The 26,213-nt window shown below is 37.5% G+C and overlaps 1 protein-coding gene across 7 annotated transcripts in view; it reads right to left on the bottom strand.

Annotated features, from left to right (window-relative positions):
• The window catches only part of EPB41L3 (erythrocyte membrane protein band 4.1 like 3), an 87,354-nt gene that overhangs the window by 25,105 nt on the left and 36,036 nt on the right, over nucleotides 1–26,213 (bottom strand). For all 7 annotated transcript variants that reach the window (XM_063299132.1, XM_063299127.1, XM_063299126.1 and 4 more), the window contains 7 exons: nucleotides 22,917–22,992; nucleotides 21,383–21,601; nucleotides 20,962–21,049; nucleotides 18,627–18,779; nucleotides 15,803–15,900; nucleotides 12,342–12,517; nucleotides 5,606–5,823 (listed from right to left, as the gene is read on the bottom strand). In XM_063299132.1, coding sequence (XP_063155202.1) covers nucleotides 5,606–5,823; nucleotides 12,342–12,517; nucleotides 15,803–15,900; nucleotides 18,627–18,779; nucleotides 20,962–21,049; nucleotides 21,383–21,601; nucleotides 22,917–22,992 — 1,028 coding nt within the window. The remainder of the gene's footprint in view (nucleotides 1–5,605; nucleotides 5,824–12,341; nucleotides 12,518–15,802; nucleotides 15,901–18,626; nucleotides 18,780–20,961; nucleotides 21,050–21,382; nucleotides 21,602–22,916; nucleotides 22,993–26,213) is intronic.

The raw sequence follows: 26,213 nt of genomic DNA, 5'->3' as shown, positions 1-26,213 counted from the left end.
TACTCTATTAATACTACTGACTGCTAGATTTTTTGTTTCCTCTTTGCTGCTTTTAGTACAAATCCCCTTTACAGAGGGGATGAGCAGAGACTAAATATTTTAAATATATAAGGAACACTACGTATCCAATACAGTACTCCAAAAATTGTGTGTTACAGGAGGTTAGATATACATTGATCAAACAGATTTGCAGATTGTCTGTTGCTATTGATCCTCTAATTAAGAATCCCTAACATTTTCCAATAAAATTCTAGAACTCCTGATAGAATAAAAAAAAAAGCAGTATAAAGAAATAATGCTCACTGACTTCAATGCATGTAATATTTAACATAACATGAGTGTGTATTTTTGTTGAAGGAATTCCGGGTGTGCACCCTGTAACAGAACAATTGGTAACCTGTGGCTCTCCAGATGTTGCTGATTTGCAATCATAGCATCTCTCACTACTGGTCATGCTGGCTAGGGCTGCTAAGAGGTGGTTCAAAAACATTTGGAAAGATAAACATTGCCCATGCCATTGTAATGGACATTCCCACTTCCATAGTTCTGGGCACCAATCTGAGGAAGGACAGAAACTGAAACCAGCCAGCAGGTGATGGCCTTCTCCGAATGGATAGTTTACATATGTTTTGATATAGTCTCACATGAAGATATCTGCTCCTAATTCGCAGTTATATAAAACCAATTGTGGATTCAGTCCTAAAATAGAAGATATAAATCCCTGTTCATATAGGAAAATATTTATTTCCTAGTACTTCTACCTTCTTTAGCAAAGGATCGTTACCTTGTCGTGGTGCTGGAGCTTGAGCACCTCAATGATCCCATGAGCTAAACCATGAAGGGCCACCCAAGATGGGAAGGTCATGACAGAGAGGTCAGACTAAATGCGATCCCTGTGGAAGGTAATGGCAACCCACCCCAGTATTCTTGCCGTGAAAACTCAATGGATCAGTACAACCAGAGATATGTCGGTATACCATTGGAAGATGAGTCCCCAAGGTCGGAAGATGGTCAAAATGCTACTGGGGAGGAACAGAGGATGAGTTCAACTAGCCCCAGACGTGATGACACAGCTAGCTCAAAGCCAAAAGGACAGCTAGCGGCCGACGGTGCTGGTGGTGAACGGCGAATCTGATGTTCTAAGGATCAACACACCGTTGGAACCTGGAACGTAAGATCTATGAGCCAGGGCAAATTGGATGTGGTTATTGGTGAGATGTCAAGATTAAAGATAGACATTTTGGGCGTCAGTGAACTGAAATGGACTGGAATGGGCCACTTCACATCAAATGACCACCAGATCTACTACTGTGGACAAGAGGACCACAGAAGAAATGGAGTAGTCTTCATAATTAATAGTAAAGTGGCTAAAGCAGTGCTTGTATACAATCCAAAAAACGACAGAATGATCTCAATTCGAATTCAGGGCAAGCCATCTAACATCACAGTGACCCAAATATATGCCCCAACCACAGATGCTGAAGAAGCTGAAGTACAGCAGTTCTATGAGGATCTGCAGCACCTACTGGACAACACACCTAAAAGACGTGACTTATTTTCATCACGGGAGACTGGAATGCTAAGGTGGGCAGTCAAATGACACCTGGAATTACAGGTAAGCATGGCCTGGGAGAACAAAACGAAGCAGGACATAGGCTGATAGGATTTTCCCAAGACAACTCACTCTGCATAACAAACACTCTCTTCCAACAACCTAAGAGACGGCTTTATACATGGACTTCACCAGATGGACAACACCGAAATCAGATTGACTACATCCTTTGCAGCCAAAGGTGGCGGACATCTATACAGTCCGTAAAAACAAGACCTGGAGCTGACTGTAGTTCCGATCACGAACTTCTTATTGCACAATTTAGAATCAGACTAAAGAGATTAGGGAAGACCCACAGATCAGCTAGATATGAGCTCACTAATATTCCTAAGGAATATGCAGTGGAGGTGAAGAATCGATTTAAGCGACTGGACTTAGTAGATAGGGTCCCGGAAGAACTATGGACAGAAGTTCGCAACATTGTTCAGGAGGCGGCAACAAAATACATCCCAAAGAAAGAGAAAACCAAGAAGGCAAAATGGTTGTCTGCTCAGACACTAGAAGAAGCCCAAGAAAGAAGGAAAGCAAAAGGCAACAGGGATAGGGGGAGATATGCCCAATTAAATGCAAAATTCCAGAGGTTAGCCAGAAGAGATAAGGAATTATTTTTAAACAAGCAATGCGTGGAAGTGGAAGAAGACAATAGAATAGGAAGGACAAGAGACCTCTTCCAGAAAATTAGAAACATCGGAGGTAAATTCCAGGCCAAAATGGGTATGATCAAAAACAAAGATGGCAAGGACCTAACAGAAGAAGAAGAGATCAAGAAAAGGTGGCAAGAATATACAGAAGACCTGTATAGGAAGGATAACAATATCGGGGATAGCTTTGACGGTGTGGTCAGTGAGCTAGAGCCAGACATCCTGAAGAGTGAGGTTGAATGGGCCTTAAGAAGCATTGCTAATAACAAGGCAGCAGGAGACGACGGCATCCCAGCTGAAGTGTTCAAAATCTTGCAAGATGACGCTGTCAAGGTAATGCATGCTATATGCCAGCAAATTTGGAAAACACAAGAATGGCCATCAGACTGGAAAAAATCAACTTATATCCCCATACCAAAAAAGGGAAACACTAAAGAATGTTCCAACTATCGAACAGTGGCACTCATTTCACATGCCAGTAAGGTAATGCTCAAGATCCTGCAAGGTAGACTTCAGCAATTCATGGAGAGAGAATTGCCAGATGTACAAGCTGGGTTTAGAAAAGGCAGAGGAACTAGGGACCAAATTGCCAATATCCGCTGGATAATGGAAAAAGCCAGGGAGTTTCAGAAAAACATCTATTTCTGTTTTATTGACTATTCTAAAGCCTTTGACTGTGTGGACCATAACAAATTGTGGCAAGTTCTTAGTGGTATGGGGATACCAAGTCATCTTGTCTGCCTCCTGAAGAATCTGTATAATGACCAAGTAGCAACAGTAAGAACAGACCACGGAACAACGGACTGGCTTAAGATTGGGAAAGGAGTACGGCAGGGCTGTATACTCTCACCCTACCTATTCAACTTGTACGCAGAACACATCATGCAATGTGCTGGGCTTGAGGAATCCAAGGCTGGAGTTAAAATCGTTGGAAGAAACATTAACAATCTCAGATATGCAGATGATACCACTTTGATGGCTGAAAGCGAAGAGGAACTGAGGAGCCTTATGATGAAGGTGAAAGAAGAAAGTGCAAAAGCTGGCTTGCAGCTAAACCTCAAAAAAACCAAGATTATGGCAACCAGCTTGACTGATAACTGGCAAATAGAGGGAAAAAATGTAGAAGCAGTGAAAGACTTTGTATTTCTAGGTGCGAAGATTACTGCAGATGCTGACTGCAGTCAGGAAATCAGAAGACGCTTAATCCTTGGGAGAAGAGCAATGACAAATCTCAATAAAATAGTTAAGAGCAGAGACATCACACTGACAACAAAGGTCCACATAGTTAAAGCAATGGTGTTCCCCGTAGTAACATATGGCTGCGAGAGCTGGACCATAAGGAAGGTTGAGAGAAGGAAGATAGATGCTTTGGAACTGTGGTGCTGGAGGAAAATTCTGAGAGTGCCTTGGGCTGCAAGAAGATCAAACCAGTCCATCCCCCAGGAAATAAAGCCAGACTGCTCACTTGAGGGAATGATATTAAAGGCAAAACTGAAATACTTTGGCCACATAATGAGAAGACAGGACACCCTGGAGAAGATGCTGATGCTAGGGAGAGTGGAAGGCAAAAGGAAGAGGGCAAGATGGATAGGTGATATTCTAGAGGTGACGGACTCGTCCTTGGGGGAGCTGGGGGTGTTGACGACCGACAGAAAGCTCTGGCGTGGGCTGGTCCATGAAGTCACGAAGAGTCGGAAGCGACTAAACGAATAAACAACAAACTTCTATCTTAGTATATTTTTTTCTGAACCTCTTTTCTCCTATTACTTAATCCCTGAATAATACATGTATAATTACTACATTGTGACATCTATTTATTTACTGCAAAGGATAAATAACTAAAGCACTATTATTTAAATTTGTATATCCCCGCACAATTCTTGTAGAAATTTAAAAAAGCAAATTAAATAAACATCTTCATTGTTGGCAAAAATCAGAATATAAAGTTGGGGAAATGTGTAATCCTTAGAATAAGCTGCATTTCCTGCAATATTTTCACTTAGTGAACTTTAATTTCCAAATAAAAATTAAAAGAACATCTAACTGGACATGAAAAGCATTGTTATGGCAAAACAGTCCTTGCAGCGTAGTTTGCCATTATAAATGCCACTCTTCATTTTTAGCCTATAATAGAATGACGAACACAAAGTTGAATACAGTTGCTTCTGCTTATTTGAACGATTTTTGATATTTAAAGTTGAATAGCCATTTTAGCAACTGAACAATTTTTTAAAACTGTGAATTCACACATTTTGTGAAGATATCGCAACATCAGCCTATGCCCTATCGAATCATCAAAGTAATTACTATCACAATGTATATATAACTATAGGGCAGACTGTCCCACCTAGGTCCTTGAATTCAACTTCCTGAATTCTCAGCATTTAGCTATGGTGATAGGGGATTCTGGGAGTTCCAATTTGGAAGGGCAATGTTTTGTGGGGAAGGTCGGCCTATGGCAACACTGCACTTGCAACAGCTTCCAATCTCAAGCTGCTCTGTTGTAGAAAGGGTGTAGACTATCCCAACTACATCTGGGGTGTACTGCAAAACTGTTGGAAAAAAATGGCTGTGGGAGAAATATGTGATATACAAGCAAGATTATGGAATAGTAAAACTGTATACCTTTATAAAAGTATGTTGAAACACAGTGGATACTTAATGTCTTAAATTCTTGGACTCAAATTCCTAAACTGGGTGGACATACCTCCCAAACACTGGCAAGCATTGATTTTATTGTACTATGTGAACCAGGTACAATGAATCTTGTGCCATTATATATATGTCTGTAAAACTGAGACTAAAGCTAGTCTGTCCAGTTATAGCTGTCCATTCTGTACAACATTTTCTGAAGAGGGTCTATCAACAGGAAACTTCTTTGATAACAGGAGACCTGGAATTGGTCAACATAATTTCACATGAATTGTGACAATAATGTAGAAGTAAAGAATGCCAAAACCAACACTGATATGCCCTGTAGTTTACTTTATACTAGTAATACTCATTCTAAGGACAGGAAAAAAAGGAAGTTAGCACTTTTATGATGACAAATGATTCAAAGGCAATGCAAAAAACAAACTGCAGTAACCTTCAAGAACATTAACTGGGGAGTTATTTACACTGCAGAGCATCTAACATATTCAAAAGTGAAACATGTTCTCTATATAAAACTAAATGTGCCAGTGTTCATCTTAAAATTTACAGAAAAACAATGCTGCACAGAATCGTAAATTATTTATTACCGAATAACGGCTCTTTGCCACTACTTTCTTACATTTCTGTCACCAAAATTACTGCGGCATTTCTAATATTGCTTAGTCGATAGAATTAAATTAAAAATACAGAACTATACCTTAGTATCGTGCCGTACTGCTAAAACTGGAGTGACTTCCTCTGCTTGCTTTTTTATCTGTTCGTCATCTTTCTCTTCTTCTGCTTTCTTCTCTGGAGTCACAGTGGTTATCAAGTTGGTTTGAGAGATGCCCTTTGTTGTAGCGTACTGGCCAGTACCAACCTCTGCAGCAGACATAGAATCCTTCATGTACATTTCATGGTTTTCATTCACTGATGCTAAAAGCAAACGCAATTTGAAAGGTGAAATCTTAAATAAATGCTTTATTAAGCTAAGTAAAACTACATTATGGATTCCTTATTTAATCCTGTGCATGTCTACCCAAAAGTAAATCTCATTAAATTCAATGGGATTTATGTCCAGGCAAGTGAGCACAGGCCTGCAGCATAAAGCAGTTTGCCAGTGAAAAGGAAGCATCATGTTTCTAAAACATGCAGAAACATAAATGCTAAATACCTTTACAAAACAATAAAATTAATATGCATGTATGTGTATGTATATGCATATACATATATTAGATTAAGGCCTGATATATATTCACATGCATGCAGAATGCTTTTTAAAACAGAATCTTCTTTCCTAAAGTTAGCTCCTAGAATAAATAGCACCAAAATAATGAAATTATCTGAGCACACTGCAGTACACTTGTGTAAAAGAACCTAAGTGATACTACAGGTTAATATGTACAGCTTGAAAGTACTTTCTTAAAAAAATGAATTAGCAACCAGAGGCAATGTAAACAAAGTTAACTCAAAATGCAAGATATTATGAGCTTGAAATATAGATTCAAAGAAGTATCACTATTTCACTGGAAAGGAAAAAAAATGAAGAGTAGGTTAAAAAGTAATTTATAGAATGATAAAAAGGGCCATTTCACCGAGACTTTATTATACAAACTTGAAACACAACAAATATGCAAGGCATACATTAGGGCTGTACAAAGCAAAGGAAAGAGATATTTTACAATGTGCAGCAGCAATTAGAAAACAGGTGCTTCATAAGTGCTTCCAGGTGTCACAAAGTGCTTCTTCCAAATGCTTTGCACATATAAATACAGCAATATTATTTTCTATTGAAGCACCCATGTGTAATTTTTTCCCAAAAATTCTAATGCTAGTATGAATCATTCCCGCTTGCATAAAAACATCAGCCTCATCTATTATTTGTATTCCAAACTCAGCTGCATTTTCTTCTCGGTTGTGCACTAATGGTTAAAACAGTTGTATAATTATTTTTGTATAATTATTTGTCTAATTAAGCCCTTGTATAACTAGAACAGTGTTTCTCAACCTGGAAAATTCTGAGTCCACACTTTCTTAAAAAAATTAATTAGCAACCAGAGGCAATATAAACAAAGTTAACCCAAAATGCAAGATACTATGAGCTTGAAATATAGACTCAAAGAAGTATCACTAAAGCTGAGAAGGTTGAGAAACACTGGACTAGATTATTAATGAGTACTTGGCTGGACTGAAAAATTAAATTGTGACATGGGAAAGACCCTTTAAAGCTCTGCCCCAGCTGTGAACCTGACTAGAAATGGATGCCAATGCAATCTTCTTCAAAGCAATCATGCCCCTCCCTATTTCAATCAGGGAAGGGGGATGGACTGTTAGTTGGCCCCATTTCCTTTTAGATTATAGTCCAGCTGTCAGCCCTTCATGGTGGACCAGACTTGGACATCAAAGTTATGAATACTAAAACTACTTTTATTGTACAGTACAGAAGGTCAAGTCTGAGACCTTTTCTCAAATTACACTCCTGCTTTGGAATCAGATTTCTCTTATCTGTTACCTTGGCTGTAGCTCTTCTGTTCCTAAAGGTTAATCTCACAGCCCATTACATCAGCCAAGGAAATCAAGGTGACTGTAAAAGTGGGCCATCCAACTTTAAAGTCTTGTGATAAAATGCCAGATCAATTGTTAAAACATCTATTAGCTATCAACCTCTCCCAGCTCTGTCCACCAGAATACTCTATGTTGTATTAGGCTAGGCCTGGAGGGCTGGGAATACAGCCCTAGTCTACAGGAATTTTTTTCCCCCTTTAGTGTAATGTTGTAAATCATGATACATTGTACTATTTCAATGCAGATTTCAATCCAGTAATGTTTATATAATATGCTTAAAAATTATTAACATTTTATTATTTAAAAAGCTTAAAGTATTGAAAATAAAAAGAGAAAAGTAAAAGTTCTATCAATATTAATTGATCGCCATTTGGGATGTCAGTATTACAAGCATATATAACTTTCCATCCAAAGTTGAATATAAGATAAAAAAAGAACCACTGCAATTCACATCAAAATATTAGTTATGGAATAATAATTTCTGTCTTGAACTAATTACTTAATAGTAAGATCTCCATTGTATTGTTATTTAATGTGTGTATAGATAGATATTAAAAATAGATGAAGCGAATTAATTAATTAATTAATTAAATTATTACTTTCTCCCCCCCGCCCCACTTTTTAGGTATTTTAAATTTGCTTCATCTACAGGAATTCTCTCTCACTGACTAGAAGTTTTATCCAGATGTCTGCAATATTGAATGCTTCCTATTGATATACTGGTATCTAACCCAATGTTGACAGATGACTTCACTCAGCGGCTCATGTAGAAATTAAACAAGGAGAGAGAATCAAGCCCTGGAGCCACCAAAAAGCAAGGGCCAAGGCTACACTCTCCCCATCTTCAACACTGACCGGAATAGCCTGGAGGAAGGAGGAAAACCACTGCGCCTCCCATTCCCAATCCTCTGAGCCCGTCCAGAACGATACTATGATTAACTACCCTAAAGGCTGCTGGGAGATCAAGGAGGGCGACCCCCATCTTTGTCCCACAATAGGTCATCCACAAGCATGTTCAACGCCATCTCAGTATTGTGGCCAGGACTGAAACCCAACCAATAGTGATCCAGATAATATTTCCTCCAGAGCCTAAAACGGAAAATTGGGTGACGAGTTGGATATAGTTCAAAACCATTGGGTTCAGCAATGGCTCCTTGAAGAGGGGGTAGACTCCTGCTTCCTTAAATGCGGTTAGAATCACCCCTTCCTTCAAGGATGCATTCACCACCACACGGACCCTGGTAATTTGTTAAAGGCAATGGACATGGAATTACTATGTCTTTCTTCAGCCCTATATGTTGTTGGGCCTAGAAGGTCACCAAGATCAACAGATACATCTGGCAGGGAAGAGCTAGACTGCACTGGGAGGTGCCCCCTCCCCTTTAGTTCCATAGCAACTGGAATGCCCAGTGTAGCAGGAAACAGAATCTCATTTGTCCTGGGGATCAAGGTCTATTGATACTGACAGCAGTTCATGGTAATGGGGCTTGTGAGAATTCCTTGTGTAGGAATTTCAGATGGAGCTGACTGACAAGTTGTGGTGTATGGACATCTTTTGCTCCATTCCACAAATTCTCTAATTCAGGGTAGCCCTTCAGAAGAATAAGATACTCTAAACATGCCCTCCCAACATGTAGAATCCAGAATACATTCTGCCTCATTTTCTCTTCCCCATCGCCATCTACCAGAACCAGGCCTGGGGGAAGCAGAATGCAAGAGGCACAAACAAGGAGTGACTGGTTAAGTGACTGGATGCATCTTGATCAAAGCACACAATTACAGACAGAACTCTGGGTTAACAATGTGTAACTGGGAAGGGGTCAATAAACTTTGAGTCTAGCTTTTTGGATGACAGAGGTAAAAACTTAATGGAAAGCCAAGCCAAATCCTTCACCATAATCTTGGTGGTATGTTGTCTGTTCACATCTCTGGCATGCATCTACACAGCCTTGGCTAAATCTAACTTTTTCTTTAAGAAGAACTGAGCAGCCCACTTCTCCAGGAAAAAGTAAGAGGTTTGAGAAACAGTGCAGACAAAAGCTCTGAGGCAAAATGTGGGGGTAGTAGCTGTTGACTGCTTGAAGAAGAGAGATGTCAAGTAGTTAGGGACAAATTTTGTAAGAAGCAGTAATTCAGTCCATTTGTCCTGATGGCAAGAAATGTACGAATGAAAATATTGTAATGGTTTGTTTTCTTCTACTGCTCATTAGATTGAAGATGATGAGAGGATGACAAATTAATATGAATGTCAAGTAAGAGGAACAGGGTCTTCGAAAGGTATTGTCATGTTCCCTGTTACGATGACTGCTTTACATCGTAACATTTCACATGCCTTTCACTGACGCGGGGTTGGGGGGTGCAGTTAGGCATTGTTGCGCTGGACTGCTTATCTGCTTTCTAGGTTTGGAATGTGTTTAGGCTACGCTTTGGTTTCAAGGTTTTCTTCCCAGGCGATTGGCACTGTCCGTTGCCAGCACCTGGGGATAAGGGAGTTTGAACCGGTTGGGTGAAGGGAGAGGTTTCGTTTGCACGGAGGGTTTTTAGTTTGTAATTCGCGCGCTTTTGTTCATTCTCAGCTTTCTCTGTATTTGCATACTAATCCTTCAATAAATCAGATTTCATAAAGTTACACTTGTGAGTCTGGTTCAATTAGGTTAGGCAATCATTACATAAAGCTGAGAATCATAAAATTTTACCGTTAATATCCTTCCAGAGTAATCTGTGAGGAAATAAAGTTAGCGATGACTGAGCCTGCTCCTTACTCTGGAGAAAGTGAATATTCGAGTGCGGGGGAGCCGGATTCCACGGTAAAGAGAAGGGAAAAGGCCCCCACTCCGGAGTCGGAGGACCTACAGGAGACTTCGAGTCCCAGTCCAGCGAAAGGGAAAACTGTGAAATCTAAAATGGTTAAGAAAGCAGAAGAATCGCAGCTGAACAGGTGATGTGGGATGAGGAGCAGGGAACCCTACCAGGGACGTCGAAGACGTCTTGGAAGCAGAGGTACCCGCTGTCCCCAAAGGTAGCCAGGACCGATAAGAGAGGGTCGGAGGATTCCGAGACCCCTGTGAGGTTACAAGGGTGGGAAGCCAGGATGCAGTCCCTAGAAGAAATGATGATGAAAATATCATTGGCTTTGTGGGGCCCGGACAGAGGGAGAAGGGAACATCATTCCAGACAGTCGTCCCCATCTCTCCCCCCACCCTCGGGTGTGAGGAAGAAGGATCGGAGAAGGCATCGTGCGTAATCACCATCTAGCAGTCCCAGACGTTCGTCCCCATCGCCCCCACGGCGTTCGGAAGACAGAGGAAGGAGGAAAAATAAGGATGAGAAGAGAAATCCCAAAGTCAGGATTTTGAATTCCCCCCCCCCCCGATTGGGAAGATCCCCTGTGTCCAAGAGAAGGGCTGGGCAGAAGGAGAGGAAGAGGAGCCCGCAGGGTTCTGCAAAGAACTGCAAAGCAATCGAAGACTGATCTGTCTGTGACAAAGGACAAATAGTAACATCCCCCAACTCCAGATCATGTTGCTACTGCTCCAGGACAAAAACCAGATCCAACGTGTGATACCCACTGTGCACTGGGACCTTGATGACCAGAGTCAGGTCCAGGGTGGCCATGAACTCCCGAGCTGCTTCAAAGTCACAGGAAAGGCAGGTTGAAGGCTCCCAGTACCTTAAATCTAGGAAACCTACTCTCAACTCAACCAGAATGTCAAGCAGCTCAGGCAGGGAAACTGCTGTGCAGCAGGGATGCCAGTACAGTAGCAGCCATCCCATCTAATCCCTAGAGCCCAACTTCACAAACAGAATCTCACACCTGAATATCTGCAGAGCAGCATTTATGAAAGTGACAAGAGTCCCCTGTATGACAATGGACAGTCCCCATCAAACAGGCAGAACTAGCAGAGCGCATCCGTGAACACTAACTTGCAGTCAGAAGACACAATGAGAACTCCTTAATCTCACAACACATGGACAGACTCAACTATAGTTTCAACTGGGAAACTGTGAGCATCCTAGACCAAGATTAATCCAAAAATGCTAGGGAATTCCTGGAAGCTTGGTGTTCTGACAGATCAGCCATCAGTAGACACACTAGAAATAAACCAAATTTACATACTGTTCAAAAGAGACAATTAAAAAAGCTAAGAAGGAAACATAAAAAAAACAGAACATATCCCCTCTGGCAGCCAACACCCAGGTAAGCAGGGATTAACACCAGACAAACAATCAAGCAGAAAACAATACCCTAATCAAGGAACTACCAAGGAAAAAACCACATCCCCACCACCAACATTGGCAGGGCGAGCCACTGTATATAAACAGGGAGCAAACCCCACGCCCACTAGCACTGATGTTACCTAGTCAGGTAATAAAACGTCTGCAAGCAAACAACTCAGCTCAGAGAGCACCAAGGACTCCACATAGTGATTTATTTTTGTGAACTGGGGAACTACGGTATATCATAAATTTTGGAAAAACATAAATACCATAGTATGACTACATTCAGTTTGCACATCGCATCAGTCAACACTGAAATACAAACTGAATTTACCATCCTAGCAATGATAGCCTCAGCACCCTGAAAAGCACAGAAAAAGAAGGTAAAATTTCAGTAGCAGGAAGAACAGTAGCAGCTAAAGAAATAAATAAGGAGGACTGAAGTTTTAGTCTTCCACAGCCACATGATTAAGCCAAGAAAAGCAGAAGGGCAAGTATTTATTTAACGGGCATCTTACAATGAATGAAATATCATGCATATACTTACAAGTGTAATCCAAAGAAGCTCAGGAGATATGAGATTAGAAAATACTTAAATCTGTCCTCCAACACAATGTTTTATTTGAAAAGAAAACGAGACGATGCTCCAAGGACTATTAAGAATATCTTACCCCCATCTAGGCTGCGAGACATAGTGTAGCGTTTGCTTGATGAACGTTCAAAGTAAGGTGCAGGGCGGTCAATCAGTGCACTAGCCCTTCTGGTCTGGGCTTGTGTCCTTCCACTGTAGCGGAACTTAGAACCTAGTGTAAGGAATTTTTTTGGAGGAGCTTCTGGTAGCAAGAGTCTAGAATACATTACACAGGATAAATGTTACAAATGACTGATTTTCTCAGCTGAAATGAAAGACTGTTTTTAAAGCTATTTTCTCCCATTCTCAAGTTGAAGGGATGTGATCTTTAGTATCACTTTAAGCAATATTAAAAATGCAGTGCATAGCAAAAACTACTGTCAAATAGCAATTATAAAATGACGTATGAAATATTCCAAGCTTTAAAGGTGGTTGTCAGATGGATCTATTCCTTTAATGATTATAGATTATAAACTTTTCATGGCAACACTTGCAAAGACAGTAAGTGATCTTTTACCAAAATGATACACCCTGATCAGTTGGGATTTGTTTCAAAGAGATATATAAGAAACAACATCAGACATATTCTGAATATACTGATAAGAGAGATTTTTTTTTTTAAAAAAAGGTGGACTGGCAGTCACAAACTTTAAATTGTTTTATCATGCCAGTGGCTTAACATGGATTCCAGAGTAGATTATATCTCCCTACAGTTTGGCTATCTATACCAAAAGGGGCAGGATTTTCAAATGGTCTGCATAAATGTAAGTAATTTGGTTGATACGAACAGAAACTAATGATCTATAGGATATCATGTAATAATAAGTAATGTACTGAACATCTGGGATAAATACAGAAAAAGAGTAAGCCCAGATTTCTTCCCTCTTGCTTCACTATTAAATGTTTATTTCTACGAAGAAAAAAGTGCTAAGAAATTCACTCAGTGGAGAATTAATAATTTGCTTAGATTGCAAGATTAAATTACTACTAAAATGAAGATAAAATCTTTTGGGACTCTTACTTCATCTCCCAGATTGGTTTCAGTATAAACTGAATATATTGAATCCAATTTATACAGTACCAAAAAGAATTGCAGAAACTAGGTGAATATTAAGAGATCTGACTGAACTTGAAAATCTTGTAATATGAAATCTGGAACACTTACTAGTCCTTATCTATAAAATGCTGGTGAAGAATTACTCAGAATCTGATCATGTCAAAGACTACATCATTAAATGGCTACAGAATTAGAATGCAGTAATAGAGTTGCAATAGCGCAACTGTAATGGAGGAACCTTAAATTTACTCTGAATATTATACTTAGAGAAAAATGGTATGTTTTCTCATTGGTACATTACTACAGTTCTGATTGCTAAAACAGACAATTCATTTTCAAAAAATTGCTGGAAGTGTAAACAGGTCAGATCTTTTTTTCACAGCAGCTGGCAATGCTATAAAACTCATCATTCTGAAAAATGATCTATAAATTATATATATATATAAATATAAATATAAAACAAAACAAATATTAAAAGTTGAATTCCCATTTCAATCTACAATATTATTAAACTTTATTAAACCATAGATCCCTTCAAAGTATACCAAAATAGCTTTGTGTATGCTAATTACAATTATTTGCTTTTTACTGGAAAGGTTGTTTGATATCTTCAATGGAAGAATGGCTGACTAAGTTGTGGGAATATGTTTCAGTGCCTAGAACAGTGATGGTGAACCTATGACACATGTGTCAAAGGTGACATGCCACAATGTTTTGGGTGACACACAAGCATTCACCAACACTCGACAACAATTGCCATGCCCCGGGGAGCCGCAGCCACCCCAATCCAATATGAGCTGCAGCCGCAGTTGCAAGTGGCTTCTCCTGGAATCTGCTTTGTGCAAAGGGCCAATAACAATATTTTTTTAAAAATGAATATGTAAAGAATTGTTTCTCTTTTGTTGGGGGAGGGGTCACACCAGCAGAGTCAAGTTAGGCATTTTACAAATATTTGGCACGCTGCGCCCAAAAGGTTCACCATCCCTGGCCTAGAATAACTTCAAATCTGAGGCACCATTTGGTTCAAACTGGAAAGCATTCCTGGGGTATAACTTGATACATGGATTTGTACCACATCCAAAATGTGTTTTTCTATATATAGAGTCTATACTTTCATTTCATTGGGTATTAAAAACAGGTTTTTACTAACATGGATTGAATTTATTATAGCCCATAATCTTACTCCATGATTGTTGACTGCATTGGCCAATATTTTCAATATCCATTCTTAGTTCAAAGTTTAAAAGTAATTTTTAGTCTGTTAAAGCAATATAATACTTTCAGTTATTTACAACTATGCTATATTGGCAAATTATAATCTTCATGACATTTCTAAGTTTCTTGTTGATTCAATTATTTTTCAGTTTTTCTTCTGTTATCTTTTTTGTATGTATGTTTATGCATCTTTTAAAAGATTTAATAGAAAATTTTAAAAAATTGTAAGTTTGAGCTTGGAACCATTCTTACATGGTCAACAATGTTTCCAATAAGATCAAAACAATCTGTTTTGAGCTCTAATCACTTTCAGTTTGAAGTATTTTTTCATAATAAGACTAATGATTATTTTGATGACGATTCTTAGCCAGCAAGTGCTAATAACTTGGGTATTTTTAAAGAAAAGCAGGCATTTATTCTAGCAATTTAGTGCAGCACTTATCTTAATTATATACATTAGACTTTTTGAGCTCTCTAAACACTATCTATACAATATGACTGTGGTACTGAGATGTCACAAACATGGAATTGCCACAGAACCCATTCTTGATTGTAGAAATGGGATTCTCAATTTGAATCAACACATCCTTGAATAAGGTGGTTTTCTGAAATACCTGTTTTCCCATGTCAATAGCGCATTCCCTCTGTCATATATATAATGTATTTCCCAAAATACATAATCTTGGTGCTTTTTATTCATTCAATTTAATCTAAAACCATTATTTCTCAACCATGGGAATCCTGGCAAATTTACTACCTGTGAAGGTTCTGCATAAGCAAGTTCCTGAATATGAGTCCGGAGGGTTAAGATTGTCTTGGCTGATGTGAAATCTGACACAGTGAGTATAACATTAGCAACATATAATCCCACACTCAACTAATCCTTTTTTTATCGTTTTGGTGCCTTCAAGTCAGTTTTGACTTTTGGCGACTAACTGGACAAGTCCCTGCAGTTTTCCTGGTAACATGTTTGGAAGCTTTTTTCCTGGAGAATGACTGACCCAATGTCACCCAAATGGCGCTGTGCCTCAGGCAGGACTAGAACTCGCAGTCTCTTGGTTTCCAGTTCAGTGCCTTTAACCACAACACAAAACTGGCTCTCAACTATAAATTCTCTTTAGAGATCAAGAAGAATGTTGTGCAAACACCTGTTTATATACCTCTGACCCATCTATTCTTATTTTGTTGTGACATACTTTGAAGCAAACCATTAAAAAGGAACTATATACCTGAAAAATGTATGATGTTCAACACATACTTTCCACAGACGTTTTGCAGCACGATGATTTGGTAGTTTAAATCCAATTGTACTTTCAAACTGCTCAAACTAGGAAAGAAATTTCATTAATTTCTAATAAAAATATATGAAATATATAGCCTCCTTACAATAAATCCTCTTTATATATTCATATTGATAACAACGTATTACTTATAAATGGGTCTAGGAATTCTCAGTCAGGGTTGCCACTTTAGGAAAGTAACAGGTTAATTATACTTTATTTGAGCCCTGAATTTTATCTGGATCTTAACTCATGCTTTTTATCTTGCTGTTTATTTACCTTATGTTCTTATTCTGAACTATCAATTATTGTAAGAACACCAATTTATTTTGATCTGAGTTAGGCAAATAGCTTTCAGAGCAGTGTATATTTGTAGTAGTCCATGAAATCTTGGTTATTTTATGAGAGGACAACCTCTACCCTACATATAAAAGTGTCTGTGTGTGTGAGAGAGAGAGAGAGAAAGAAAGAGAGAGAGAGAGAGAGAGAGAGAGATGGAGAGATTAAATATAATGCCATAAAAATGTCAGATACTGGGTTATTAATCAAAAATTAAGAACAAACAGTAAGCTCTCTACTTTAGACATTATCGGAACAACTATGGATTAATGCAAGCTGGAAATATGCAAGGCCATGATGGTCATCTCAGGTTTCATAAAGCTGATTTGGAAAGCTGGGATTAAATAAATTTGCCTATGAATTATATGCGCAGTAATTAAGCATACTATTACTCATCTGTACATTTCTATACATTTAAAACAGTGTTAAAAACATGCAGACACAGACATTATATTCTGCTGTACTTATATAACATCCAGGACCAAATCTCCTGCTTGTTAAGGGCTTGAGTAGATGTGACATGATTAATGCAATTAAATACTGAATATGTATGGATTTTTAAAATATAATTTTATTAAGAACTTTGATTATAATAGTAAAATCTAATACAAACTAAACTTAAAGAAATAGAAGAGAAAGGATAAAAACTGTATGGAAAAAGAAAAAGGGCAGAGAGAAGAAAAAAGTAAGAATAAAGAAAAAGTAATATATAAAGTAACTTCCAACCTTCATCACAAGTATAAACAAATTTAGTGACTCTTCACCCCCTCTAACATTACAAACAATGATCTCATCTCATATCCCATCCCTTATCTATAGGCAAATCCATAAAGCATAATCTTTTCAGTCCTGGTGTCAACCGAAAGTCCATAAAGGGTTGCCAGAAGTAACAACATATCTTGTTTTAACCTTGATCAAATAAACTAACTTCTTATTCCTTCCCTTTGCTTCTAACAGTCTTAGTCTTTAGTTCGTTCAAATACTGTCATAGGATTTGATTTCTCTTCATTTCTTCTTTGTCCCATCACACAGAGTTCTCCAAGGCTTTAACAAGCCTCTTTTGTAAATCCAGTAGGAAAAAATCACCAAGTCACTCTCTTGGTTTATCATTTGTATTTCCGGTTTGAATTTGAAACCACCACCCAATTTCTTTTGTAGATCCAGTGAAACATCCTTTTCCAAGTCATTCTCTTGGCCTGTTAGTTGTAAATCTACTTTTGATATCATTTCTGCCTTGTCAGATAAAATTTGTTCTTTGTCTATCCAAAGAAACAGACATCATTATTGATACTGTTGATACTGTGGCTACTAATTACTGACTCCATTCTTCAAACGTCTCCTTCAGTATTTTCACTGTTATAATGTTTTGCATTTTATAGGCTCACCATTTTTTCCTCTACCTAAAAGCTTTAGTACCCTCTAGTGTCCAGTTTTTAAATCATGAAATTACTTATCTTTGTTATGTCTTCCAAAAACCAAAACAGATCTATTTCCCACTAGAAGCTGTTTGCTCTTAATTAATTCCAAAATCTTGTTGTAAAAGTTTCAATATTCCAAATTTATCTTGGCCCTTAGTCCATTTATAACTTTCTAAGATCAAAATTTTGTTTAGCTTTTTGCTTTTTATTTCAGATTCTTTAAGTTCTTAAGTTTATAATTACATTTTCTTTTGTTCAGAGTTGAAGATAAGCTCACCCAATGAAGACTTATAAACTTGTCATTCCGAAGGTCTCTAATAGCTTTAAATTGGTTAATAGGCAATTCCCGAAAGTGAGTATTAAGTGAGGTTTGCAAACTTAGTGACTTTTAAAAGCCATGGTTGTGAGCAAGATGGCTAATCCCTTCATCTCCTGGTGCTCAAACCAATGGAAAACCGCTGTCCTGCAGTCTCCTCATGAGAAGCAGCCAACTGGAGCACATGTTGGCTATCTCCTGTCTGCTCCTTATCTAGAGGTTCCAGGGAACCGATCTTCCCACTGGTTCCTTGGTCTTTGCTGCAGTTATCAGCTCCGCTTTCGCAGAGCCATCTTCAGCTCGCTATACCTCCCCCAGAAGCCTCCCATTACATATGGATTTTCTAAAAATAGCAGATACCAGGGCTCTGCTCTCTCACTACTCCTATTTAAAATCTACATGAGGCCATTTGGTGAGGTCATCTGCCAGAACAGGGTGCGGTATCATCAGTATGCTGATAATACCCAGTTATAAATCTCCATCCTGGGTCCACCAAGTAATGAGGCACAGATTCTTTACTTTTGTGTGGTTATGAAGGTTTAGATGAGAGAGAACAGGCTCCGGTTCAACCTTGGCAAGACTGAGTCGCTGAAACTATTTGCCTAATATATAAATACATTACAATGCATTAATTTCTAAAGTGAAATTCAATATGCAGATATATGAAATATGATAAACAATTTCATTTGATATTACTTACTTCCCCTGGTCGAATTTTGATGTAGAAGTTATTCCTCTTATATGAAATTTTGAGAACCTTAGGCCAAGCAAATCTGTTTATTCTGAGTCTGTCTCGATAAATCAAGAGACCACTTGCACAGACTCCTAACATGATTTCAACTCCTTCAGAATCCTGAAAAAAGGTTGGACAACTTTTTTTCATCTAACTTCATTTCTCAGTCTTCATTTCTCAGAAACAACTATGATGTTTCATTTTCAAAAATATTTTTATCATTTTAAGAATACATGCAAAATTATTCCTACAACCCTGGAGTGTTAAAAATACACAATTCTCTAAAAAGTTAGATAATTCTTGGTGTTTATATTCATCAGCCAGGTAAAACAAGGTTTATTTACATCCTATGAGATTGTGTAAATTAAATATCACACTTTTTACATGTAGTCAAATGCATACAAAGAATTCCCAGAGAAATGAAGGTAAACATAGTTTCTCTCTGTTTAATGAAGAAATCACAATTTGTTAATGTGGTGGATGATATGCATGAAACTCTTGTACTAGGAAGAAATCTAATTAATAAACATATTTAATAATATGTAGCAACAAATATTTAAATTACAAAAAATTAATTGTTGAAGTAGCTTGTTTTCCTGTTTCTTCCCAACTTCTATTTCCTTTTGGTTATTATCTAATGGACTGTATATTTGGAAGTGGGGGGACAGAGATCAAATTTTCTTAATATCCCTGCAAAAGAATACTTTTTGCATATCTTCAAGAATAATTCTCAATATAGCTCTTATGATGTTCACTTACTATCATCTTTGATCCCCCTTTCATTATTCATATTTTCTTGAGAAAAAATGTAATTACATTACTCTCAGAATTATTTTGATAGCTAAAGTGGCCAGGATTTTTGCTGTAAAATTATCCAGCCAAAGATGCTTACTTATTTCGTATTTGTTAAAGGCAATTAACAAAAGGTGAAAGTTAAGACTGTTTTCCATAGGAAATTTATCCATTTACCTCTGAAAACTGGTTGAAGAGTTTTTGAAATCTGTTATATACCTGGCTCACATTAGAAAATATTTTATCCAGAATGATACTTGAACAATGGTAGGACATAAAACGTTTTAACCTCTTCATTAATTGTAATTTGTCAAAAACAAAATTTACTTAAGCCCTATGTGAATATATATTTTTGGAGAAAGACAATCTTTTTAAAAATATCGCAATTGATATCTGCATCAGTTTTATCTTTTTGTGTTTAATAAAGGTTAAAACATCACACTTTGGCAAACACGTTGCTTATTTCTGGTACATTAATATATTCTAATGAAACTACTTTAAACACAATTTAATTAAATCTGCAATTCAAAGAAAAATCTGTTTTTGTTAGTACAGCTGGGTAGAGCAATCCTTTACAGCAGTGCTAACGACCACTTCAATGTAAGGGACATAATTAGGCTACAAAGCTAAAACTGGGACGTAAAGTTAATAACCTGCTCCACACCTGGGATCACTCATGCCCAATATGTCGATATTAGAATTAAACTGCACCCTGTACACAATCATTTATTTTCTCTTTCTTTTGGTAATACATCAAGAAATACACCACAGATTAGCACTTGGTGGAATAGCAGGAAAAGGCCTTGGAAAAGATATTCAGATGCTGTGATGTGTATATATCTACAAAGATCAAAATCACAGGGGTAATAGTTTTCCTGAAACGTTCTACAGAAATAAAAGTTGAATTCTGAAGAAGCAGGGAAGTGTACTGATGCTTCTGAACTCTGATGTTAGAAAGACCATGGATAGCCAAGAAAACAAATGGATCATAGAATAAATCATCCAGAGTTCTCATTCAAAGCACAAATGACCAGGCTCAATATTACTACGTTAAACATTCAAAATACAGGATAAATATTTAGGTAGTGGTTAGTGTTGGGGAGAAAAATGGAAGAGGAGAATGTGTAACCAAAAGCTGTTTTTATAATTTTTTACTTATGTTTTCTTAGTAATTGTTTATCTTCTACTTTGCTTTTTATATCTTTATTCTTGTGTGATTTCTGTTTAAATAATCTATCAAACCTAATACAAGATACATTATGCAAAGAGCCAGCTCCCTTAATAAGTTCATAATGCTGGAAAAGGTGGAAGGAAAGAGAAAAAGATGACAACTAGATGCAAGGTGGATGATGAGTATGCCACTGGTAGACTTTAAGGGCCAGGATGGGACAGATCACCCTGGAGAAGGTCTATCTGTGATTGCATAGAATCAAACCTGACTTGATGGCACATAAACAATCAATCAATAATACAAAAATAGAATTATTAGGCTGCTGTATACAATATGTACCTTGGCATGATGTAGATCTACTCCATACATAGACAGTTTTTTGGCATTTTCTAGGAAGTGCATCTCTGCTTCTGCAGGTGTCATTCCCCTAAAGTTAATCAATATGGATAAAAACGTTAAGAACAAGTGAAAGTGAAGCTGTTTCCTGGAAAATAAACATTTCCTTCAAAATGCAGGTCCTTCATGCACGCCTCTGCATGTGCCTAAGCCTAAGTCACTGAGTTGGCACTTTTGCCAAAGCTATGTGGTCTGCTATAGCAAAGGGACCTGCCTTGAGTGGAGGTATTGAGACAGAGTGTTTTGGCTTTTCAAGCTGAGACTTGTGAATGATTGGAGTCAAGACAACTCTGAAAAGCAAAGCAGACCAGTACTTTTCACAGGCCCATTATTTATATACACTGTTTCCCTCTGCGTGTCTCACCTATGGCTTTTATGAAGCTCTATTACTTTATCTTCCAGTTCTTTAGTATGGTTTGGTGCAAAGCGGAATTCACTGACATAATCACTTCCATATTCATCAGGATCATAATCTCCAAGCTCGGACTGAACTGTATAGGAGCCTAATAGTGCAAGTGTAACAAAAGAACATGGCAATCGTCCAGATACAATGTCATCTCTCAGCTGCAAGCAGAGGTAATACCTGCAACAAATTTATATTTTTAAAAAGCATATTCACATTTCTCTCTATATAAGTAGAAGCATTTTTAACTTTATAGCAATTCATAAGCAGTTACACAGTGTATATATAACACATTGTCATTTCCAACAGCAGACATAAAAAACAGGCAAAAAGAAACATGGGGGGAAAAAAGCTTTGCATCCCATTTGCAACAATTTCATCTATTAATGTCAACAATAATCTATTCTGAGTTTATTTACAAAACTCTACAGTTAACACCTGATGCAATCCACTCAACTCAATCTTTTTGAGAATTTTGCAGTAAAGAGTTCTCCATTAGAAAGGTCGAGACAATGAACTTCACCATAAGCCCTTTAATATCTCTTCCAATAATTCCCCATGTAAAGGGTTAAGAACAAACAAGTTGGCTTTCCAGCTACACTGCACCTGGAAGCACTCATTATTACCAGAAATCTGGGAACTGTATTTTTCAATACATCTGGAGTTAGGAAGAATAGAAACCTACACTTTTAAAATTTTACAGAGGTAATCAATGCCTCAACAACTAAGCTGTGGTAATCCTGAACTCTGAAATAAGGATAAATTTGAGTGACTCTAAGATAAGCCCCTAGAAGTAAGGGCAAATTTCAACCTCAGTCAGGACATTACAGGAAGTAACAAAACTCCAATATGTCAGGGCCAGCCTCGCTTCGCAATAAGACACAGACTCACTTAATGGGTATTAAGGATTTCTGGTTTATTGGAATGAAAGCTGACAGAACGAAAAACGGGAACGGGGTAGGTGGTGTGGGGGTGCCCCTTTTATACCCTCCTGTATTGCCCCAGGCTTCCCCACCCTTCTTTGACCCGATCCCTCTTGATGGGACCCTTGATGGCTGCCTGGGCGTTTTCCCGGTGTCTTCTTTTGTCTCCCAGCGACGGTTGTGTCCTCCGGGGCACCAGGTGCGTCTTATCTTCGTTCCTCTGATGTCCTTCTTTTCAGCTGCCTATGGGTCCATGGGTGTGGGTGCTTTTGGGTGCTTGTGTTAATCCCTGGTTTGATTATCTCCTTCCTCTTTTCCTTAATGATCATGATCCACGTTGTAAGGCTCTTTGTGCCTTGCAACGAGGTCATGACAAATATATATAATGGCTTTTCCATTACCTATTAATAGCTTAATGACTGGAATCACTTGACCTTACGGCAACAAACCATTTGTTGCCGTAAGGTCAAGTGATTCCAGTCATTAAGCTATTAATAGGTAATGGAAAAGCAGATTATGGTCATAATAATTTCTCAGAAATAATTTCTGTTGAGTGATGATGCATAAACTACCTTGTAATATCTTCAGAAAGTTGGGCAGGATCAGGAGGGTAGAATTTAACATTGAACGAGAATTGCCAAGCACCACCTAAAATAAAACAAAGGATTATTGGGATTCTCTGCCTGCTACATTCACTATAGTTATTTACTTAGGTAGATATTTTGCTACTTTCAAAATTAATGCTTTTTTCTCCAGTCTTTTATTTAAAACTCTTATAGCCACTTCAGTGATATTTCTGAGAGTTTTATTCAGCAAACATTCACTTATCTAAAACATCCATAAAATGATGTAGACAAAGGATGTTAGTTAATAGTTAAATAATGAAATAAATATGGAAATAACCACACAGGCAAGTAGACATTCAGCAGAGGTTCAAATTCTGCATTCGTAATCAAGTGAAACACTCAACTATAACTCATCCATCAGCACTTTTATGAGTGCTACTTCAGCATAAACGAAATTGCAAAGGAAAGGAGAGAATGTTACTGGGAATATGCCTGAAACTTTTTAAACCAGGCAAATAATGATTCTAGTTCAATAGTCAATGTAAGTACTTATGCTGAATGATGGAATAAGAACGATTTGTGTACAGCATAAGTGGTTTTAACTTTTTCATTTCATATAGTGCTTTTTAACATTTTGCATACTATTCCATGCTTTTTTGTTGGCCTGGCCTTAGTTATTCATGTTCTAATAAGGTAAGATTAGGTTATCATAACAAAGTCTATGTGAAACATCCCTTGAAGGCAGTCCCAAAGCTTCAACTTTACTTGAAAAGTGGCTGGAGTCAGCTGATTTATTTAAAGGGCTCTTTTCTACCTTGAAAGTCCTCAATAGCATAAAATCAGACCTTTAAAAATAATCTTTGCCTGTATGAAGTAAATTCCAACTTTAAAAAATGTATTTCCCCTCTGACTCACTCACTCACTCACTCATTCACACATACACTGCAAGGTACACAAAAAATGAGTCAAATTGGTCACAATGTCTATAATCTGGAATAGTCACTAAATAATGATCTAGTTCCTTCACTGCATTTTAAAAAGCAATAGCTATTTTATTCCTGCAAGGTTTCAAAAATTAAAATTTTGAACAAAAGTTAGATTGCTGCTTATAAGCATTACTAGAATGCTAGAAACTGCTTAAAACCAAGTACCCTGTACATAGAATCACTGGCTATTCTGGATGTTGGCCCAGATGGTTTTACGTATTCTTGTGCATGGCCTTGAAAAGGAAGTTTGAATGGTAACACACATCATTTTACCAAATGCAAAATACAGTGAGTCAGCTTTGTTTTGTTTGGGGCTGTTGTATGAGTCCTGGGTTTTTTTGGAAAGTACTGCTCTGACAGCACCAATCAGTAGATCTTTTAATCCCATTTTAACACTTCCCCAGTTTGCTACACTCTATTTTAACTATATATGCAGTGATGGATATAGATGTTGAAAGTAAATCAAGTTCTATTATTAAAGCCTTGGTATGCTTCATGGAACAGGCCTCATGGAAATTGTGACAGTGCAACATATATTATTTTCTGTCTATATTTCCTATGGGTTCCATCCTTTAAAGCAGGCCTCACACCATGTTGCCCACCAAGCAGTCTTATGTGACCCATCAGCATTTTTTAAAAACTCAATAAATTCATTGCCACTAAAAGTCACAACTTCTAGGAAGGATCCACTGCTGCCCAGCATCTCCAGGACTCACCACCACTATCAGCTCGACTGCTGGTGCCACTCTGCTAGCCAAGCTATCAGACTGCAATTATTTTTAATTTATCAAGGTTTTCCGGTTAGGCCAATCTCTGGCGCATGCAAAAAACACTTTTTTGGGGGGGGGGGGCTATCCTTTAAGTCAATTCTTTTTGAACAAAGTTCTGTTTGTTCATTAGATCCAGGTTTGAAAATGGTAAATTCATCAAAGTTTTTAAGATATTCCTGCATCGTTTATTTGTTAAGGAAAAGCAAGAGATAAACATGCTACTGCTACTGAACTTATGCAAACTTCTCCATAAGACTAAAAATAGCTTTGCACATATTTATTTCTCATTTTATGTTAAATGAGGCAATAATATGAGAGAACTGAATTTACTGTATTTCATATCATGGTGTCTGATTCCATTAAACTGCAAGGATAATTGGGTTACAGGACAGAATGACACAAAGAAGTTCCCATCTACTAATAGTTGCTAAATACATTTTCTGGAATAAGATTCCATCTGCATTTATTACAATAGTGACTGCAACTGTTAGTCAACTGCAATCATAAAGATTTTTAAATTATTTCAGATATTTTTAGGCTGGATTTTCATATTTTTCTAACCCTTAATATTAATTTCATTTAATCTATTTTAGTTTATAAATCATAGTTTATAGCTTAACAAGGTATATGAATAATTACTTAACAAACCATGGCTTGATGCAGTATCTTCAAATCACAATTATTCCCAGTGCCATATCTATCTAGGTAAAATTAAATCACAAATTCCACGTACCATATCTACAGTTTTAAAACAGTAAAATATACTGCAACTGAAACCAATCTGATCAAGATTTAATAAGTTTATGATCCATTTCATGAAAAATCTGTGTGGCATCAGCTTCTGGGATAGGACTGCCTCTTTTCTACATCCTTCCCCAGTTTGGCCAAGGTTTTGAAAGAAATAAACATAGCGTATCTGCTGGGAATAACTGTGATTTGAAAATATTGCAACAAGCCATGGTTTGTCAAGTAAATCCTTGCAATTTAATGGAATCAGACATCATGACATGAAATCCCCCCACCCAACATAGTGGATCTGCAAAAGGTGCTAAGCGTGCATGGAAGAGCAAATGACCTATTCCGCAAGTAGTCTCTGTCATGCCAACGAAACAATATATTCTGTTTCTTACAGATTTTTCTTTATGGAAATTATAACATTTTAAAAGCATCGCTAGTTTCCCCATATGATAAATAAGCCTGCATGAAACAGAAACTATATTTTAATCTCTGATGGAGAATGCTTACTACAAAATGTACTTATTTATGCCTACTTCGCCACTGGAAACAGGCCATGATGGCAAATATTTATCCATGGAATCCCCAAGAGTTGAATTCTACTAGAAGATAACTAACTTACTGAGATAAACACTGACATCTGCTTGTACCTGTACTGTATTCAAGCACAGGAGAAGCCTCTTACCTCTTTCACTTGATCACCTAGATATTACTCTGTTTGAAATTCTTTTACATTCATAAATAAAACCTTAAAACAGAAGCATTAATGGCAGGGTAACCATATATTTAAAGTCATCCATTTAATCTTGATG

This window comes from Candoia aspera, chromosome 3 (genome assembly GCF_035149785.1).
Source record: "Candoia aspera isolate rCanAsp1 chromosome 3, rCanAsp1.hap2, whole genome shotgun sequence".
NCBI lineage: Eukaryota > Metazoa > Chordata > Lepidosauria > Squamata > Boidae > Candoia > Candoia aspera.
Note: the sequence above shows the minus strand (reverse complement) of the source record. Positions and strands in the feature narration are given on the sequence as shown.